At 37.6% G+C, this 22508-nt stretch overlaps 2 protein-coding genes across 9 annotated transcripts in view; one reads left to right on the top strand and one right to left on the bottom strand.

Annotated features, from left to right (window-relative positions):
* The first annotated feature begins 677 nt into the window (after positions 1–677).
* On the top strand, positions 678–7539 carry prss35 (serine protease 35). Its single transcript, XM_062064325.1, has 2 exons — positions 678–885; positions 4894–7539. Exon 2 carries the CDS (start codon positions 4913–4915, stop codon positions 6173–6175), a length of 1263 nt encoding a protein of 420 aa, XP_061920309.1. The 5' UTR covers positions 678–885; positions 4894–4912; the 3' UTR covers positions 6176–7539.
* A 7538-nt stretch (positions 7540–15077) lies between these two features.
* The window catches only part of snap91a (synaptosome associated protein 91a), a 68491-nt gene continuing 61060 nt past the window's right edge, over positions 15078–22508 (bottom strand). For all 8 annotated transcript variants that reach the window (XM_062063600.1, XM_062063601.1, XM_062063603.1 and 5 more), the window contains 5 exons: positions 22229–22319; positions 22043–22120; positions 21705–21842; positions 18664–18754; positions 15078–16468 (listed from right to left, as the gene is read on the bottom strand). In XM_062063600.1, the coding sequence (XP_061919584.1) occupies positions 18674–18754; positions 21705–21842; positions 22043–22120; positions 22229–22319 (388 nt within the window). In that variant the 3' untranslated portion in view covers positions 15078–16468; positions 18664–18673. The remainder of the gene's footprint in view (positions 16469–18663; positions 18755–21704; positions 21843–22042; positions 22121–22228; positions 22320–22508) is intronic.

The following is a 22508-nucleotide window of genomic DNA, read 5'->3' as shown; positions in this document are numbered from 1 at the left end:
TGTTTGGCCCGCAAACTTAAAGCATCCTGTGAATTTTGGCCCCCCTGCATAATTGAATTCGACACCTCAGCCTTACGGCGTACGGCTTTGCACTTGGCCAATTCACCGTGCTTGGGCCCTTTTAGCACCTAAAGCCTGGCAGGTTTGGCTAGTGCCGGTGCTTTGATCGGCGCTTCAGTTCGAAACACTTGAAGTAACCTGGCCCAATTGAAAATAGGTGGACCAAGGCGCGATTCCATTCAAATGCAAGGGCACAATGTAGTCGAGTCACATTATAACTACAATTCATTTAATCACTTCTCTCAGCAGTAATTAATGCCAGACGCCACATTGCATGTTCAATGTGCGGTATTTGGGTCTCACTTTGGTTAACATTTACAGAAAAGTGGTGTACTCCCACACAATTATTTAAAGACCAGTGGAACATTCCTGTATACAATATTCCCACAGAACGAGGCTTGATTTGTGTCCAACTTGTGCACACTATTGCAGATCCTGTGTGGCTGCATGCTGCTGAATACGCTACTGACTTAACCCCCAAATCAGCCTTTGAGCTTTGGGCACTTGCTGTGGCCCCACCCCCATGTGAGCACAAGGCTTTGTCACCAGAAAGAGAGAGAGAAGGAAAAAGTTCTTTTCAGATTGGATTTTCCCCCCACCGCCCCCCCATCCCTGCCTCCCTCCTCAGCATCAAGTGCTTTCAACTTTCTCTCCAGCCACTTGGAAGGAGCAATGAGAAGAGAGGAGCTGTCGCCCTGCTGATGTCAGGACGTCTGGGATGCAGTGACAAGTGTTTGTTTTCCAACAGGACATTATCTGTGTATATCTAGGGAAGACAAACGGTACATTGCGGATTTGGTATATCCATCAATCGGATGCAAGCAGGTATAAAGTCTTTGTATTTACATTGCTGTTTTTGTCTGCTGCTTTGTTTGTTATAATTTGCATGCTTCCATGTTTAATTAGATCACTTCATTGTCATTTTCAAACTTTTTTTATGGCATCTTTTAGGTCAATTTTAAACTTTTATTTGGCATATAGGGATTTAAGGAGCACTACTATTTTAAATGCACACACTTTATTTTCTGTTAAATTGATTGTGATTGTATTCTTTGGTTTACAGTTTTAACAGGGGAAATATAGACGATCATGATTAAATACTTAGTTTACTTTTTGGCAGTTTTTTTCTTTAAAAAAGTTCAAAATGAAAATTCCATACTTGAATAAAAGCAATATTCAGAAAATAAAATGAGTCAAATTGGTTGAAATCCTCCAGCAATGTTGAGCTGTAAGATAAACATTGCTTGACGCTCTATTGAAGACGACCTGGGACAATTGCGCCCTCTGTCGGTCATTAAGTACACTGTACCCTGCTTGATTTTGATGAAGAGGGCACAAAATGCTTCTCAGCTGACTTGTGTGGGAAAATAATTGAACTCAAATGAGATCTTCATGTGACTAAGAGCCATGGTGGCAGTGCATCAGTCACTTTCCACCCTGGTGAGTTATTGCAGACTCTCCAATGTCTTTGTGACGTCTGAATCTGGCTGAGGTAGTGTGAAGTTGAACAGACACCAAAGGTCATTTTAGTCTCTATTGTGAAGCTCTCAGGGGCTTATTTTATTACTCGTATGTTTTTGGCAGGTTAGTTTGGCCTCTATTTGAAAGGACTGAGTGCTAAACTTGAGCCAGTCATCTTGATGTTGGATTCTTCTTGGCTGACTTCTGCACCACCCAACTTGGAATGAAATGGTGTTGATGTTTTGAAAGAGAGTTTCCAGCATCTCATTATTAGAAGATGAAGCACTGATGCTGTGTATCAGTTTGTCCTTTCTGTGGAATTTCTGCTGAGCTGCGGCTCATTTTCATAGCACACGTCAATGTCATTGAAAAGGAATGTGCCTGTGAAAGCTGCCCAGTTCCCCTACCCCACTTTACACCACAACGCACACCACCGGACGTTTATCCTCCAGCTGGAAAGCCTAGATATCAGACTGTCTGCAGCAGCATCAACGTGATTTTCTCCTCATGGAGTCACAGTGGCCGCTGTCTCCATGACCACAGTTGAGCTGACGTAATGAAACGTCCAGACTTTGTTTTCTCAATTATCCAAAACAGACTTCTCTTTACGGCGTTATCAGGAATATATTTGCTTCAATACCATACTGAGAAGCATGAAACAGTACACATGCCTTTTATTGACAGTGCAGCTTAAGAAACCAGACTAAAAGAGAAGGTTAACCATTGTGGCCAACCTCCAGGCCACTGTCTTGTGCTCATTTTGAGGATCAGAGTTCATCCTCACCTCAATGTTAGCCACAGCTGTGACTCAAAGAACACATAAATCTCTTAACCATACAGCTGATGCAACAAAGCAGCATGAGTCCGTAGGCTATAAATAATGGTACCAATCATTTCGTGCAGACTTGCATTTTGGAGAACTGGTGAAGTCTGCTGCTTAGCTGCTACAGTTGCTGTGCAAGAAACTTCTGGTTGTGAACAACTTGGGTGGATACTGCCTCCCTCTGGCTAAAATCGGAACTGTGTTTAGACCCATCCATCCATCTATCCATTTTTCTTGTCACTCTTTGGAGCCTATCCCGGCTGCATTCGGACATCCATCCTTTCATTCATTCATTCGTGTATTTATTTGACAGGGACAGTACAACTAAACATTGCTACCCATAGGTAACCGATGTCAAAATACATAAGACTTAAAGCCATAGGCTAATTTGCAACCATTGTCCCTGGTTAGGCTTTTACAAAAAGATGAGAGAATTTTAAAACACATTGAAAATAATTGGCCCCATTTGTCCATACTACATCCAGTTGTAGTGGTCACACTTCTGATTTTCCTTAAGCCACTTTTTCAGTTTTGTGGAGAAAAGTTTAATGTCCGACTGTGACTTTAACTCCAGTGGCAAAGAGTTCCACAGATGTGAGGCCTTCACTGAGAACGCAGACTGACCCAGAGTCGTCCGGCACCTTTTCACTCTACAGCTCCCACCGACTGCAGCTCGAGTCTGCACACCTTCACTGCTGTGTCTTTGTATTTCTTGACACATCACATCAGGGGCTAATCCATTAAGACACTTAAAAATAGCTTTTAAAAATTAGAAATGTATAAAATTATCAAAACTTATCATGTTATATTTTTGGGTAATATAGCAGTGATGATGCTTCATTGGTTTTTGGTCAAATATATTTAGTGATAGTTTATATAATGACAACAGAGGCTTCACTACACATCTCGTGGCCTGTCCCCAGACCATGGCACAATAAGACATATGGGATAAAATCATTGCCTGCATGTAAACTTGTGCAGCTTGAACAGATAAACAAGGTCTAATAAGCCTGAAACAGTTTTATATTTGCTTTTATGGTCTTAGATCCATCCATTTAGTACCGCTTGTCCTTTTGTAGTCTATCTGCAACTTAAATAAAAGATTAACATCGTCAAGAATAGTAATTTTATCTGTACTTAATTGTCCGCCTAATATTGATGAGGCGGTGAATGCACAAATTGGTTGTTATACTTAATATGTTTATCACTTAAGAACAAAAGAGGATCAACAATGGTTGTCAAAATTCCAATGAGCACTAAAACAACAACCACCCACCTTTCCTCCAATGACACCCACACTGAATTCATTTCAAGTGGTGCAAACTGTCAGTCATATTTGTGTCAGCCTGCCTCAGCGCAGCTGTGGTTACAGATGCAGCACTATATAAATCCAATGCATTACTATTATTCCTAAAAGTGACGAAATAATTATTTCAATGCAGAAACATGTATTTACCTATATTTCATAAATATGTTAGTTGTTGGAACAGATCGCCCAAAAGCCAATTTTGTCCTGGCCAACATAGTTACTGGACCTTAATCCCATAGTAAAACTGAGGAGGGAAGTGAAAGTTTGAGTTGTCAAACGACAGCCTTGAAACATTCAGTATTTTGTATATGAATGCCTTTTATTTGTGTCTGCAATGATGCACCATTGAACGTATAATACATTCCAATGTGTTTGGATTTCCAATTTTCCAATAGTAAATACTCCGCCCTTTAGTTGTAGTGGATCGTCCGAAGCTTAAGCAGGCAACAAAAGTAGTTTAGTACAACAAATTTATTTACCCATTATCAGAAGTGCAGGTTGAATTAAGTTGGCCGTGCAGACAGACCACATGTTACTCCGGAGTAAACAAGACACACACAAGCCAAAATCACTGTCGAGTTCCGGTCTTCTGCCATTTTTTATATGTCTCTTGTGCGTCATTGTTTGTTATCTAATGCGTCAATGTCTTTTTGTTATCCCTATCTGTTCCATAACAACTCGAATCCTTTAGACAGTCAACACATTCTGTAGACAGGTTGGCACAACTTAATATTCACTTTTGTCCCACTGGCACAGAATAGAAGAGAAATTAAATGAGCGTACATTCTTATTAGACATGCAATATAGGTCAAAGGTCAGAACTTCTACTACAAGTTTAAATCTTTATTATCGGTAGTTATTGATTGTTTTTAGTAACATTTCAATATAATTAATAGTCATATGTATACATACTATCATATAATAGTACAGTAGTGGACGGCTTGCAATGATAATTACTATTCTTCTTTGTCTCATCTCGTCCAGTCCCGCTTCATTTTTGTTAGAGTTTGGGATTTTCGTTCATATTTTATTCTAAACTTTAGGTTAACATCTGAGTGTTTGGACAGCGGTTCAAATTAAATTCAGTAATTCTATGTACCCCAGGGTCTCATAAAGATAACAAATATGAATTGAAAAGACTGTTAATACAATCCTCATCATAGCAAATGTATCGTACCTAGTTTTGATATCTATAATCCTTTCAACACATTAACCTTCCTCTTTGTTATTTCTATTTCAGAACCAGGCCCAACTTAACAATGGGCCCCATACACCTGTGTGTCCTGCTCCCAGTAGCGGTATTGGCAGTGGCGGCTGTCGCTGCTGAGTTGCCCGCAACAGTCGATGATGAGTACACTTGGCCACAGTGGAATTTGCCTCTGGTAAAAAAAAGGCGCACTATGCCTCTGAGTAGCCCCGACTTCTCGGCCCACACTCAATCGCAGGCGAGTGGAACTTGTGGGATTGAGTGTCAGCTTCGCCTTCCCTCACTTTCTCTGGATGACATGGAGCAGTTCCTATCCTACGAGACGGTTTATGAGAATGGTACACGCACCTATACTTCAGTGTCTGTGCAAGGTCTGAATAAGGTGACAGCTTGGTCCAGAAACAGCTCTTCCAGTTCTCGTTATAAACGAGAGGTGTACGGCACAGACAGCCGCTTTACCATATCTGATAAGCAGTTCTCCACTAAGTATCCGTTCTCCACTTCTGTCAAGATCTCCACTGGATGTTCTGGAGTTCTGGTGTCACCCAAACATGTGTTGACTTCCGCCCACTGCATCCATGATGGAAAGGATTATTTGGATGGTGTTCAGAAGCTTCGCGTTGGTATTCTTAAAGAAAAATCCAGGAGAGGAAAAGGAGGCAAAGGGAAAGGTGGACGAGGGAAGGGTAAACGGAGAAAAGGAGATGACGTTAATGAACTAAAGGAAGTGGAAGAGGAAGGGAGCCGTAAAGGAAAAGGAAAGGGTAGGAAGAGCCGGAGTCGCCGCAGCGTCGAAATGGAGAAACCTTCATTTCGGTGGACCAGGGTCAAGAAAACCCAAGTACCAAAAGGCTGGTTCAAAGATGTGTCTGATGGACTGACTGCAGATTACGACTATGCGGTCCTGGAGCTGAAGAGACCCCCTAAAGTCAAACATATGGATCTGGGTGTTATACCCTCAATCAAGAAGCTCCCCGCTGGAAGAATCCACTTTTCTGGCTTTGATGACGACCGGCCAGGAAACCTGGTGTACCGATTCTGCTCTGTCACTGAGGAGTCCAACGATTTGTTGTACCAGCACTGCGACGCCAAACCGGGCTCTAGTGGCTCTGGGGTCTACATCCGTCTGAAAGAACCGGGCAAAAAGAAGTGGAAGAGGAAGATCATTGGGGTATTTTCCGGTCACCAGTGGGTGGATGTTAATGGGAATGGTCTGCAGCAGGATTACAATGTTGCAGTGAGGATAACACCTCTCAAGTATGCCCAAATTTGCTACTGGGTCCACGGAGACTCAAGTGAGTGCCAGATGGCTTAAAGCAAAACAAAAACCTTCCCAAATAACTCCACACCCCCTCTTCACTCAAAGGCCTCCCATCAGCTCTAACCGTCACCTGTGCCTCCTGCTATTATCATCTACAAACACGCATTCCACAGCCATACAGACTCAGTGTTGACAACAACAGAACTCTGTGGCACATAAAAGAGAACTGTGGCTTTTCTAATTTATTTCTTAAAAACTGAAAAAAATATGTATTTGAATAGTTTACAGATCATTACAATCTGCAGTTCTTCTTTCTGTATATGTCAATGTTTTTTTTTCTTGGGTATATTTCTGAAATTGTGCTTGCTGCAGTTGTCTTTCATTCTAACTTGTCTTTGTACAGTGACTTCATCATTGTAAAGATGGACATTGGCTTTGACAAAAGACACAGGACCAAAATTAATGTAAAATTTTTCTTTCCACAACCAAGTATAAAGAAACATTTCATATTTTAACCTGCTATGGTTTGTACTGTGTATGTCTAATTTTTGATTTCCGTATGTCTGGCTTTGTATCTTTTTTTCTGACACAGTGGAGATGCTTCTAATGCATTCTGTTTAGAACTTGTCTTGTCAGCTTTTCTTTGTTTTTTTCTGTCTTTGTTTTTGCAGTGAATTTTATTGTTATTGTTGTGCACATAATTCTATTGGTGCTTTTACAGAAGACAATGGTGCTAATTTATGGAACTATAAGCTTTTTTTTCATCCAAGGAAAGGGATACTCTTTAGAATATATTTTGATAGCCTACTACTGTAACTATGAAATTGGTCTGAGGCTACATGTCTGCTATGTTAAGGTGGAACTGAACCTTGTATTAATTTACTTGATAATTTAATTGATTTATCTTATCCCCTGGGTTTAATTTGACCACGACTCAACAGTATTGTTAAACACAAATTTTAATATGGATGTCATTTTTTTAATATATATTTGTAATGTTCCAAAAACATATTTTGTAAAAACCAAATACATTCCAAATGTCAAATATTATTAATATTGAACTCCAAACAATTAAATCTGTTTTACTAAGTATGTGTTTGTATTAATGACCGTTAGAACAAATAAGGGTTTACAGTATGTACAGTAACTATAGGTGTTGAAAATTACCTTTCTGTTAAGATGTAGATCAACTAGTCAGCATTGCAGAAGAAGCACCTGGTTTGTGGTTTCTTGAAAAGGAGTAAAGAAAGCATTCACAATATTATGTTACTATTTAATGTCAATATTAGGGATGTTCGATAATGGCTTTTTGCCGATATCCCATATTCCGATATTGTCCAACTCTTTAATTACCGATACCGATATCAACCGATATATGCAGTCGTGGAATCAACACATTATTATGCCTAATTTGGACAACCAGGTATGGTGAAGATAAGGTACTTTTTAAAAATTTTTATAAAATAAGATAAATAAATTAAAAACATTTTCTTGAATAAAAAAGAAAGTAAAACAATATAAAAACAGTTACATAGAAACTAGTAATTAATGAAAATTAGTCAAATTAACTGTTAAAGGTTAGTACTATTAGTGGACCAGCAGCACGCCCAATCATGTGTGCTTACGGACTGTATCCCTTGCAGACTGTATGGATATATATTGATATATAATGTAGGAACCAGATAGGTATGTCCGATAATGGCTTTTTGCCGATATCCGATATTGTCCAACTCTTTAAGTACCGATACCGATATCAACCGATACTGATATATACAGTCGTGGAATAAACACATTATGATGCCTAATTTGGACAACCAGGTATGGTGAATACAAGGTCCTTTTTTAAAATATTAATACAATAAAACAAGATAAATAAATTAAAAACATTTTCTTGAATAAAAAAGAAAGTAAAACGATATAAAAACAGTTATATAGAAACTAGTAATTAATGAAAATGAGTAAAATTAACTGTTAAAGGTTAGTACTATTAGTGGACCAGCAGCACGCACAATCATGTGTGCTTACGGACTGTATCCCTTGCAGACTGTATTGATATATCCATCCATCCATTTTCTACCGCTTAATCCCTTCGGGGTCGCGGGGGGCGCTGGAGCCTATCTCAGATATATATTGATATATAATGTAGGAACCTCAATATTAATAACAGAAAGAAACAACCCTTTTGTGTGAATGAGTGTAAATGGGGGAGGGAGGTTTTTTGGGTTGGTGCACTAATTGTAAGTGTATCTTGTGTTTTTTATGTTGATTTAATAAAAAAAAAAAAAAACAAAACAAAAACAAAAAAAAGGCCGATATTATCGGACATCTTTAGTCAATATGATATGATATAGCTCACCCGAATTGTGCTTGTGCTCTGGTGCTGCTGTGACAAAGTCCCTATGGCCTATAATTATCGTAATAACCCGTATATTCCTCAAAAGCTCAAACTCCAACCATTAGAGTAATTTTGATAGAAATTTCAAGATTTACGGTAATTTGAAAATAGCACTGTACATCTTATTGCCGGCTACAGCATACCTGTCAACCTTCCCGTTTTTGCCGAAAACACACTTTTTTTGTCCTTCTTTCCCGGCAGCTTCCTGGTACTGTTTTTTCCCCGGATTTTGGTCTCCACAATAAACAAAACACATCCTTATCATTACCGCTGCCACTGCAGCGATCTAGTTCACTCCACAGACCAGAGGAGGTGACTGTCAGAGTTGATGACCCAATGGTTAAAGCCAGTGCCATGTGGGCAATGGACATAGGTTTAAATCCAGAATAACACATGTAGTTTCTTTTAATGTTTTAATGGATTTAACGGCAATTTGTTTTTATACATTTTTCCAGTTAACTTTACATGTTGCGAAATGTAAATGTTGACAGGTATGGGATACAGGATCTATTTTAAAGATTTGATAAAATAATTTGGGAACGTTAGACTGACTGGATTAAAACAAGATGCATTTTCCTTAGGTCTGCCCGAGGTTTTTGCTGAACTAAGAATAAATTCTGCATTGTTAGTAGTAATAGTAATGCAGCCGCTCTAATAATGTTAGACATAAATCAATATTGTATTTCAGTATTTGATAGAAACAAAAATAGAACACATTTTGTATGTTTTCTCCCCCAAACATGTAAACAATTTCTTATATTACCTGTTCAGCTGGCATTCATGGTAAATATATTGCTTACTTGAAACTAGCTCAACTTGATAGTCTTTTTTGTACACATTGTACCACAAATGTACTTTGAATTAAACAAGATAGCATATAATTTATTTATTTATTTATATATGCACCTTATTGCTTTTTTATCCTGCACTACCATGAGCTAATGCAACAAAATTTCGTTCTTATCTGTACTGTAAAGTTCAAATTTGAATGGCAATAAAAAGGAAGTCTAAGTCTAAGTCTAATATAATAATTAAAAAACTGACCGCGTGGCCCAGTTGGTGGAGCAGCCTTGCCAGCAACTTTAGAGTTCCAAGTTCCATTCCAACTTCCGCCATCCTGGTCCTGGCCCTTGGGCAAGACGCTTCACCCACCTTTCTCCCGGTGCCACTCACACTGGTGTATGAATGTGGATAAATATTTGGTGGTGGTCGAAGTGGCCATAGGCGTAACTTGGCAGCCACACTTCTATCAGTCTACCCCAGGACAGCTGTGGCTACAAAAGTAGCTTACTGTACCACCATCAATGTGTGAATGTGGAGGGAATTAATAATGGGTTCTCAGTTGTCTGTGAAGTGTCTAGAAAAGCGCTATTAAATCTAATCCATTATTATTATAACAATTATTGACACAATGACAATTACTGTGGGGCATCTGTAGCAGTTTGGCTGACTTTGGACGAGTCATACCCGAGTGTTGGCGCAACGCTGACATCATTTGAGGACGGCAGTGTTGTTGCGGCTGGAACACAGGTGAAGTAAATATATGGAGGAAGCACGCTCGCTCCAAACGAGTACCGGTTCATGTGTTTTTGTCCTATAAAAGACTGTTTAAAACTACCTCAGACGCCACATTACTATTTTTGTTATCGTGACAAATATGTCACAAGACGTCAGGACTTTCCATCGCAATTTTCCAAGTATATCGAGAAGGGTACAGCTGCGGCTGCAGACACTCTAAAGTTGCGCCCACTCTAAAATGCGCCAATAAGGGTGACGGCAACGGAAGTGGACCATGTTTTAAAGACATACCCACAGTGGTCAACCTGATTGATGTTTGAATTTGTTGGGAAAGTGCCTTGGTTTTTGTGTACATAAAAAATATGTTTGTATGTACATTGTTCAATTTAAAAAAAAAACTTTAAAAAAACATACCCAAAGTCGCGCTGACAACACGAGAGTGAACACTTGATTTGCAACGTAACGTTATCCAAGATGGCTAATGCAACACACCATTGGTTGTTATTATTTCGGTAGTTGAATGTATTGCTTTTTCGGCTGATTACTGTATACACAAACTTAACCCCAACCCCAACCAAAACCCAAACCCCAACCAAACTTTAATCTTAATTTTTTTCAGCAGTAATTTTTTAAATAGTATGTCTGTTTTCCGAGTTGTCGCTCTTGCTTCAATTCCATTTAAGACACGCTTCACTTCTGTTGTCGCCGCCCCTGTGGGCACGTCTCTAAGTGAACACGACCCCGAAAGGGACAAGCGGTAGAAAATTAACGGATGGATTTAGAGTGTGCGTTCTTTCTGACGTCACTTCCTGTGTGGGCCGCTGTCTTTCTGACTTCACTTCCCTCTCCGAACACAGTTTGTAAACGATCAAAGAATTCATACAAAGCTAAGAGCCGGAGATTCAAGAAATACACGACGCACTTACCCGTGTAAAAAATTATCCAAGGAGGGGGACCTTAAACGATGGCTTAGTGTGGCTGAAACCGGGCTTAGGCTAAATAAATATTTGTTTAAGGAGTTATCCGGCTTAATGTAGACAGGGCCTTAGAATTAAAGTGGGCGCAACTTAGAGATCTACTTTTAAGTCGCGCCCACAACTTTAGGTCTAAGTCGCGCCCACTTTAATTCACGTCCACTTAAAGATGTACCCACAGGGGTAACAACAATGGAAGTGAGGTGTGTCTTAAAAGAAAATTAAGCTGGATAGACATAACACGGAAATCATAAATAAATGAAAATAATAAAATACTGTTGAAAATAAAATTAAGGTTACGGTTAGGGTTAGGTTTTGGTTAGGGTTGTATATAATCAGCCGAAAAAAGCAATGCATTCAACAATCATAATAATAACAACCAATGGCATTAGCCATCTTGGATAACGTTACAAATCAAGAGTCCACTCGCGCATTGTCAGCGCCTCTATGGCCATGTTTTTGTTTTTTTGTTTTTATTTTATAAACCTTTATTTATAATCTGCAACATTTACAAACAATCAAGAAATACAAATAATCAAAATAAGTACAAAAACAGTACAAATTAGCGCCATGGGGTTGTAAACTCAATAAAGTAACTAAAATAGAATGCAAAAAAAAATTATATATATATATATATATATATATATATATATATATATATATATATATATATATATATATATATATATATATATATATATATATATATATATATATATATATATATATATATAACAAAGTGTAAAGCCATAGGCTCACACAAGTTCAGTAAATAATTTAAATTTGGAACACGGCATCATAGTTTTCACAGCTTTTTGGTTGTTAGAGGTAGAGAGTGTTTTAAAGTAGAGTTCCAATTCTTTTTTAAAGGCACAAAAAACAGGTCGGTTATTGAGAAACTTACATTTATGAATATAAAACTTAGCCAATAGTATAATGAGGTTGCGAAGGTAAAATTCCTTTTCAAATGTTTTTTCATACAGTGTAAATCCAAATAGCACATCCTTAAAACAAAGCACAAATTTTTCATAAATATTGTCCAGGATCCATAGTCCATAGTGATCGAGTGCTTTCACAAGTCTAAAACAGGTGGTAAACAGTCTCTGGATGCATGCTACATAAGGGTGCAGGTAACATTAATGTCCTTCTTGTACCTAACCATCAGTCTTTACAGGGTGATAATGATGAATGATTTTAAAAGAAATCTCTTTGACTTTGTTGGTAAGTAAATACCTGTTAGGAAGAGACCTCTATGGTCATGTTTTTTAAAACACGGTTCACTTCCGTTGTCGTCACCCTTGTAAGTGCAACTGATAATCATCTCTAGGTCGTTGTCTTTCGTAAATATGCCACATTGGATCTCCTCCACTGTAAATGAGGACACCTGCACACCCTTGTCTCTCAGCCAATCTCTGCTCTCCTCCCAAAACAAATGATTCACATCCTCTTCAAACCACCTCTTAAATCAAGTGTAGGGTATATTCCATTAATCATTTTAAATTGTATTTCTTTGACTTTGGGAAGAATTGGATATGAAATATATCTTGTCCTTATTGTCCCTATTTATACTTTTATAAACTCTTTTAGGATATATTGTCTATGAATTGTGCCTCGAAAATATTATTTTACTAACATTACCCTCATATATTTATTAGAATATTTATCATCAAAAATATGAACATCTTCAATATAAAGGTTTCTCAAAGAAGGAGTCGTGTTTGAATATAACACATCTTGAGTCACCAGAGATTTTAATGGTCGCCGTATTGCTTTGGTGATCTTCTAAAACTGACTTTATGTACAACATTGATCATTTTCACAAACTTTTTCATACAATAACAAAATGCCACAACTGTCCATAAAATGTCTGACAGCCCAAATCACTATTGAGTTGCATTCTACTACATATATGGATTTTCTATCATCTAGAACAGGGTGTTTAACTCATTTTCATTGAGGGCCACATTGTAGTTATGGCTGCCCTCAGAGGGCCGCTTGTAACAACGAATGATATATGAATTTGCCTATGCATTTGATTATTATATATATTTTTACCTACACGGTAATAAAGATCTGTATTTTTTACAGTAAAAAACTAGCAATTCAATCACCAGAATTTTGCTATAAAATGTACAGTGTTTTTTGCAACATATTACAGTAAATGGAAAACTTTACCATCGTTTTTAATTTATTCTGGCGACTGAGCTGCCAATTTTTTACTGTTAAATAAACTGTGATACTGTTAGACCGTTAACAGTACAAATAAAAACCGTAGATCTTACAGTAATTACACCTGCAGCTCAGTCGAGAGAATTTCCCGTAAAAAAAACAGTGGTAGAGTTTTTTCAATTTACAGTAATATGCTGTAAAAAACCTTGCAAATTTTACCGTAAAATGTATTGTCATTTTTACAGTGTACAATTTGATGGATAACTTGCTCTAAAACCATAAGTCAAGCAGAAATTGAAGTATTTTAACAAAATAAAATGTTTGTAAAGTATGATAATATATTTTTTTGCTATATTGGATATTATTAAAGTTTAAAAGGTATGCAATGTCATATGGTACTTGCATTTTTTTTTCTGATAAAAAGGAAAGGACAAATACATTTAGTAAGAAAAGATAAAGTACTTTATTGACGCATATTATTTCCAGGTCTTTGTGGGCCACATAAAATGACGTGGTGGGCCAGATCTGGCCCCCGGGCCTTGAGTTTGACATCCTGATCGATAATGTAATGGTTATTCCATATAGGTGTATTGTGAGGGGGGAAATCGTGTTTAAACAATCATTTTCAGGAAAGTAGGTTTGACTGGTAATGAGTTTACATGAAAGTCACAACATAACAAAAAATGTATACCTCCGAATCTCTGGAACATGGCATTTGGAATTATATACCATATAGAATGTGTGAATTCACAAGATAATTTCCGCTCCTCTTCCTCTCACGGGAGATACACCACAATAGGGCCACAAGAATCCCTTACATTAAAGTCACTCATATTTAAACCACCCTCTTCAACACCTTTAATCGTATATTATTTTCTTATATAATGACATTTATTTTCCCAAACGAATTTAGGGTTGATATCGTTAGTCTTTTTAATTATCTTGGTTGTAGTAGGTGTGGAACAAGCTGGAAAGAGATTTCCTTAAATGTCGGATGTGACGTCAGAGTGATATTTCCGTAGCTTGGTTTGTATTTATCATTCATTCAATAAATATAGAAAGAACAATTGTATAGTGATATTTGTCACACAATTAAAACATTAAAATTGTTTGAAATTACCTTCAGTGGCGAAAAAAGGCAGCTCCTTAACGTCCGTGTGCGATTCGTCCTGGAGTAGTCACATGACAACTTTACAATCTGACGTAAACGTGACGTCACTAAGGAAGCCAATGCGTTTAAAGTCTAGCATAAAGTTGTATTTTTGAACATTTTAAAACTCTCCTGCTTATAGACTTAGACACACTTTAGTGATCCACAATGGAAATTATTATTATAATTATCCAATACAATACAATCCACTTTATTAGTCACGTCCATTGTGTCCTTGGGCAAGACACTTCACCCTTGCTCCTGATGGGTGCTGGTTAGCGCCTTGCATGGCAGCTCCCGCCATCAGTGTGTGAATGGGTGAATGTGGAAATACTGTCAAAGCGCTTTGAGTACCTTGAAGGTAGAAAAGTGCTATACAAGTATAACCCATTTATCATTTATTATATTTATATTATAAATTTAAATGTGCTATATAAATTATATAGCACATTTAAACAACAAAAATGTTGCACAAAAATATTAAAAACAAGATTCAAATACTATTCTTAGCTCCACCGATTACTGAATAAAAACAAAATAAATAAATATAAAACCAATATAAAAATAAATATGATAAAAAAACAATTTTAAAGGGTAAGACCAATTAAAACAATACAAAATATAAAAAATACACAACTCACAATAATTATATAATTATTATTATATTATATTATAATTAAAAGTACTATTTAAGAATGCAATCTCAAGAAATGTTAATATGAAAGAAATGACAGTAACACAATGTGCAGTTCAGTCTGTCATTTAATTTATTGCATCTCAAAGGGCTGACATGCATAAAGGGAAGGCCATCATACACAAAATAAATAACAGCAAAAATAAAATTGTGAGAACGCATTTGTGAAAATGTTTCGGTCTCTCATTTGTACAACCTTAGGCTTTAGACGGTCCACTCAGATGCCAACAATATACAGTCCAAATTCATGTACACACACAATACAGTAGTTCCATGTTATCCAGTAGGGATTGCTTTCGTCGCAGTTTACCTGACACATGTAACGTGATGAATTGGGAGATTCACCCAGGAATAGGGCCACATGAATCCCTTCCCTACTATATGTCGGTGGAAACTTTAATTGTTTCAAACCTGTTTACTTTTTTATCCGTCCCAAAGTATATTATTTTAAGGCTACTCATGTTGAATATTATGATTATCATTATTATTATTAGGAGCTAAGTGACATTCCATGTCTGTCAAAGTCCGGGTAGCACAATACAGATTTTAGTTTAAATGGGACAGTTTTTAAAGTGTTGCCATTATATTTAAAATATCCAGTTTTCCCAGTGGGACAACATAAAAACAGAACAAATGACATAACATAGAACAATAGGCCACAAATAGAACAAAACAAACCACATTAATTTCATCTGAAATGTGACACAGGAGCCCACACACGTTTTTCTTCATAATATACATAAGTTGTTTCCAAATGACGACGGTACTCGGTAGGATACACACGTGACTTCTTACAATTTCATGTCTTATTCACATTGATATTTCTCTTCACCAGACATACAGTACAGAATAGCGATGTGATCCTCAAATTCACCAGAGAAGTCTATGTACATCAAATAGGGCCTTTCTGTAAACAACACACAACATAGTTCTCCAAAAACTACTTATTGAATACTCTCGTCCAATCAGAGTAGGTCGAGGAAGAGCTCATCTTTAAAAGGAGGAAGGTGACAGGCTGGATCATAGGACACCAAAATACAACCGGCATTCAACACAGGAAAAAAATAAACACTTACGCCTTCACTTTCACTCACGTACATTTTCAAGATTTTTTTTTCTGCTTTTGTGTAAAGTTTAGTTTGAGACAAAAGATTAGAACATCTACATGAGCACGCGCTTGTAATTCTTTTCTCATACATATTCATTGACTGTTTATAATTTGCTATGGTTCACTTTCACGGTTTGTGCTACAACATCACTCAGAACGGGGGGGGGGGAAAAGGAAGTGGATGGGTCACAGGAGGGGGAGGGGGTCCCAGGAAGTGGATAGGTCAGAGGCTCTTACAACGTTGATTAGCTGACAAAAGAGAGAGAATGGAAAGCATCCTCAAATCTTGACAGATGCCAGGTGAACGATAAGAGCGTCCAGCTCTGGAGAAGAAAACATCTGCAGTACAAACAGGAAAAATATTATCTTATCTTATTAAAAAATTTTTCCATCAACACATATTGTTGTGCAATGTTAAAAAGGGCAATAAAACCTCTAACGTCAATCTATAGCAGGGGTGTCCAAACTTTTTAACTGGGGGGCCGCATTGGGCTAGAAAGATTTGGCCGGGGGCCGAAAGCTAACTGCATGCAAAGTAACCATACATACATACATATATGTGTGCGTAGATATATATATATAGATATATATACACTACTATATATTATATACTACTATATACTGCTACCAAGGCAGCACAGTGGCACAGGGGTTAGTGCATGTGCCTCACAATATGAAGGTCCCGCGTTTTCCTGAGTTCAATCCCGGGCTCGGGATCTTTTTGTGTGGAGTTTGCATGTTCTCCCCATGACTGCGTGGGTTCCCTCCGGGTACTCCGGCTTCCTTCCACCTCCAAAGACATGCACCTGGGGATAGGTTGATTGGCAACACTAAATTGGCCCTAGTGTGTGAATGTGAGTGTGAATGTTGTCTATCTGTGTTGGCCCTGTGATGAGGTGGCGACTTTTCCAGGGTGTACCCCGTCTTCCGCCCGAATGCAGCTGAGATAGGCTCCAGCACCCCCCGCGACCCCAAAAGGGACAAGCGGTAGAAATTGGATGGATGGATATACTGCTACTATACGTACACACACACACACTTATATATATTAATATACTGTATATATGTACTGTATGTATATGTACACATATGTATATAAAAGTATTTATATATATTTACATATTTGTGTGTGTGTGTGTGTATGTATACGGTATATATATATATATATATATATATATATATATATATATATATATATATATATATATATATATATATATATATATATATATGTGTGTATATACATGTACAGTATGTGTGTGTGTGTGTGTGTGTGTGTGTTTACATATTATAATAATATATTTAATATATATAATATTATAATAATATATGGATATATAATTAATAATTATTATAAATTAATATTAAGATTATGTAAAAGTTTAACTCCTATCTTGTTTACTTCCGCGTGACAACCTCTTTAAAGCTTAGTAATCAATCAGAAATATCAAGAAGCTAAAGGTTTAACATAGATAAGTGTGGAGAGAGTGTTTGGCATTTCTTCCATCATGCCTTGCAATTAATTTAAATAGGTGCAATTTAAAATTTTTATGGTGAGGGGATGTTTTTTTTAATAACAACCACAAAGTTCAGTGAGCAGGTTGTGTTATGTGTGACCATGTGTGTTGACTTTTTGTGTCTGTGATTTTTTTTTTGTGTACCATGACTAGGGCAGGTTGTTTGGATTGGGTCATAGAAATAAATGCAAAAGTAGAAAGTATATGTCATGGTCACTGATTTGAAGTTCTTGCATTTTCCAAATTGCCACATTTTAGACCCCTGGGTATTTAAATTTAATATGAAAACACCACGCATGCCCAAGTTGCTTATTGATATTGAACTTGTGCTGTCATCTCACAGGCCAAATTGAAGATGCTGGCAGGCAGGCTGCATTTGAACCGCGGCCCGTGGTTTGGACACCCCTGCTCTATATTATCAGTAATCTTTGCAAGATCTCCCACTTCATCTTGCAGTCAGATTTTTGTTGTCATATCAATTGTGGGCCCCTAATGGTTTATATGAATCATTAAGGGCCTGTTGACCGCAAAAGGACCGCAAAGGGATCGCAAAGGGATTGCAAAGGGACCACAAACCATCTGCATGTAATGTATTGCATTTTTACTCAAAGGGAAAATAAATCACCCTCAAAACAGCAGTAATGACTTCATGTTGCATCCTTGGACCCAGCGTGTCAGACAGAGCCCTGCTTTCCTCTCTCAATGACTAATTAGTTTCTGATAGTCACACAAAAATACCCATAATGAATAGATAAGAGAATTCTGATCACAACTGTAGCTGTTTGCAGTGCTTGTGCTAAAATGAGCGGTAATATATAAACATTATTTCAAGACAGTATGCTATAACTGCTACTAAATGTTGTTAGCAATGTTTGCTTTGACTTGTTTTAGCATGTTGTCAGCTGCCCGGTGTATTACAGTGGCTCAACTGTAGGGGGGAGCCTAAACGATGAAAGTCCCAATAATGTATGCTACTTTTATGAAAAAATAGGCTACAGTGTGAAGGCTGCAACATACCAGCTCTGGGTTATAAGAAGTCCTTGAGGTCAAGATCTGCCAGAGGGTCTTTAGGCTTTTTTGGACTCTGGCTTTCAAGTCCGGGAGAAATCTGTGAAAAAACAGAAATGTACTTTATAAATACAATACATTTAGAAGTCATATAATTAACCCATTATGGGCCTGATATAAAAAGATCCCAAATAAAAAACACTAAATAGTGTGTGCAAACTATAAAATTAGTACCTAGTAATTAGTATTACAGACTAGATCAGACTATATTAGATCTGACCAATCTAAGTCTAAGACTAGAGCTGACTAATTTAAGTCATCATGAACTGATGAAGCCTACTTGGATAAGAGGCGAAACGTCTTCTAAAACAAACCAAAAAGTCCAGTTGCGGTCAATTGAATGCCCTGAGATTACAATGACCTGGTTGAATGAGAATATCCATAGACATAGTACTACAGATGTGTTGTGGGTGATCTACTAAGACTGCTTGCGCAATTAACAAGTGTAAAATTGATGCAGACCGCCCTATTTAAACAAAAGATTTTGAGTGTACTACCAGCTGTCACCATGAAGATAGTCATTTTCTGCACATTCAAGGCATCATTGTCCAACATGTGGTGTTTTGTTGAGTTGTGGAACATGCAGCACAAAACTATATTATGAACCACCTTTTCGGGGCTATGTAGAAATGCTATGTGCAAGTGCTATCTAGACAACAGAACCTATTTTTAGCATGTTAAAGGTGCGCTCTGGTAAATGCGCTGTCGAGCCAAAACAATAACTGTGATAGCCAGATGCAAGAAAGTGCTTTTTTCAAGAAATGTTGTCATAAAAACCAACACCATCAAGTACTGCTCCAATCAGACTCTTAAGTCACCAAATCAGCTATTATGTGTCATTGCTAAATAGACGATATGTCTAATATTTTTATTTCTGACAGTCTATATATGTTAACACGCGCACGGAGGGAGGATTCTACCTTCATCGTCTGTCATGCAGCCCGATCGCCTCCTTTCTCACACCCATTCATTTGTGCATAACTGTGCACGTATACACCTACTTTCTAAAGGTGCTAAATACAGACGCAAAACAACGACCGCAAACTATTTCAAGCTTGATAAATTACATTGTGAGCACTAAATGATTATATTTGCACTCCTCCCAATATTGTGGCATTCTAATGATCATCATATATTCTGCATATTCATGAAGACAAACGTGCTAAATAGATTGTAATCTCTATTTTGCTCATTTAGGAGCACAACCTTAGAAGATCAGCTTTGCGCGATTGAGTTTGCACATGCTTTAGTACACACAAACCCTTATTAGACAAGGTCTTATGTGTATCTGCAGGTTTAAAGGTTGGTATCTCTCAAGCCAACAGCCAATGTGATCACACAATTTGAATTTTACGTTGTGCAAAAACTATTGTATTTTGTCAAGTAAGACGTCAGCATCTCGTGCTGGATGTCAGCGTGCCTCTTAGGAGTTCAGTTCAACGAGCTTTGGCTTTATGTGGCTTTTTTTTTACTGTGCGTATGTCCAAAGAGGGGAGAATAACTTGAAAGTACAGTAAGGGTATAACGACTGATCGATACATTTATTTATATACCAACATTTCTAGTATATAGTTCTGTGCTTGGCAAGTTTGCCTTCCAAGAGCTAGGTATCAATCCAAAATCGTTTTAAAAAAAGGGAATCGATCCATTTTATTGATACTAGAAAAAGGAAAACATTGGATTTAAGAACGGCAAACTTTATATGAAGTTTAGCACTTGTAGTAATAAAGATTTTAAACCTTAAGTCTATTTTCCTGTTTGTGGCGTCATCAAAACAGACACCGTCTAAATCTACGGTGGTCAAGAAATGTCACAACCAACGCCTTAAGAAAATAGTGTAATATCTGTGATGTGTTTGTGTGTCTTTTAAGAGGTGGTGCTGTTGTGGTGCTACTTCACCGCTTGCCATTTCCATATCATAACTTTCAGCTACAGCACGATTGCAAAAGCCACAATAAATACAAACACAACGCAAAGACAAAGCCGCAACGCAACTTTAAACCACAGAAGACGCAGCAGACATAACGAAAGTGACAGTGGTGCAAGTTACCGCGACGCACCGACTCTTGGAACTCTTGAGAAGTCATTTGATGATGAAACAAATACATAGAAGAAATGGATGAATGAGGCTATGAAAATTAAGAAGCGAGGGGCCAACACCATAAACAGGGATGAGGGAGCATACACGCTTCTGTACACCTGGGACGCTGTCCGTCATCATTGACTATATACTGTATGGCCTCAGCGAACTTTAATTAGCAGGTAAATCTACTCTTAAAATGTTGGTTATTGTACTTTTATTGAAAATTGATTGAATGTTTAAAATGTGAGCAGAAAGTGTTTCCTCTTGTTAATTCAACCTAAAGTGTTGTTTTATTCAAATAAGAAGTGAATGCATTGGCCATTTTTTGTTGTTTACTTGCTTGTTGGTATCCATAATTAATTTATACATAATTCCCCTACAAGAAATAAGAGAAGGCTAGAGGTGAAGGACACTTCACCTGCTGTGTCCAGTATCCAGTATTTATTTCACAGTCACGCTGCTTGATTTGTTTTGCTAAAAAGTTACTGAATCGATTTCAACTCACTGAATCGTTTTGTATCGTATCGATAATATTGTCAATAATATTGTCCCTGAATTGTATCGGCAACCCCAAATATCAAATTAAATGGACTCGTTAAAACGAATCGTTACACCCCTACTTGTTAGTGAACAGTATAAATGCACAGCTTCACCACACACATGATCACTTTTTTACCAAAGTTGAAGGTTTTATTGTTTTACATTTTATTTAAAAAATTAAATACAAGTGGTACAGTTGTTACCCTATTATTACACTTGTATAACTGTAAAAAAAATATCAAAATATTAATTAATTTCTGTAATTTGCGCTTTATTTGAAATTGGAAAAAATGGTACAAATTAGAAGTTGATCTGAAGCCCGTAAGTGATTGTGTTTATTTTTAGAGGTTCCCCTGTGTCTTCTTACCGGCACTCCTGGTGCAGCAGTTACTCCCTGCCCAGGTCCCACCACGCCAGCAAAAGGAGGTCTCATCATGGGCTGAGCCATCATTGGCTGTGCCATCATGGGCTGCATCATAGCAGCTCCTGGCCCACCTGCAGCAGGCTGAAGACAGCACATGTGGTTTGGCAACTAGCTTACTTTCAAACAACCAGATTTACCTAAAAGTTTGTGGTATAAAGGTGGATTAACCTAATATTCTATTTCTCACGTTAATTTCTCAGACCCTGGATAGAGGCTACCGTAATTTATTGTAATATGTATGCACGTTGACAAGAAATGTCGCTATGAAAATAAAAACTCACCATGCCGAAGCCAGGCTGTGCACCCATAGGTGGTACCATTGCTCCACTAGGTGGCGCTGCTCCAGGAGCTACACCAGCCTGGATGTAAGTTTAATAAAAGGTTACTGAATGCTTTTTATGGAAAATCACAAGTGTAGCTTGTTTGCTCCCAATAGTGTGAGTTGGAGAATTTGTGTTATTTCTCACCATTGGGGCTCCTGGTGTAGTCCAGCTTGTGGGGGCCACGTGGGGTGTCCAGTTGGCTCCTCCGGTCAGCTTCTTCTCACTCTGTGGGTCCCTAAAGATTTAATAAATGGGATTATTCTGCTAATGCTTGAAATACAAGTTTAATTGTACATTTTGAATTGTTCATCACTATATAATCTTGTTATTCGCTACCTGGTCACCCTCGGTCATTAGCACAATTTTATGGGACTGTCTGTCAATGTGGCTTGTTGTACGGTAGGCACCTCATACGCATCTGCCA

The sequence above is a fragment of the Entelurus aequoreus genome, linkage group LG11 (genome assembly GCF_033978785.1).
Source record: "Entelurus aequoreus isolate RoL-2023_Sb linkage group LG11, RoL_Eaeq_v1.1, whole genome shotgun sequence".
Classification (NCBI taxonomy): Eukaryota; Metazoa; Chordata; class Actinopteri; order Syngnathiformes; family Syngnathidae; genus Entelurus; species Entelurus aequoreus.
This window is presented reverse-complemented; position numbering and strand designations above follow the sequence as displayed.

Coding starts and splice junctions, on each gene's coding strand:
- prss35 (XM_062064325.1), top strand. CDS start 4,913: ATGGGCCCCATACACCTGTGTGTCCTGCTCCCAGTAGCGGTATTGGCA.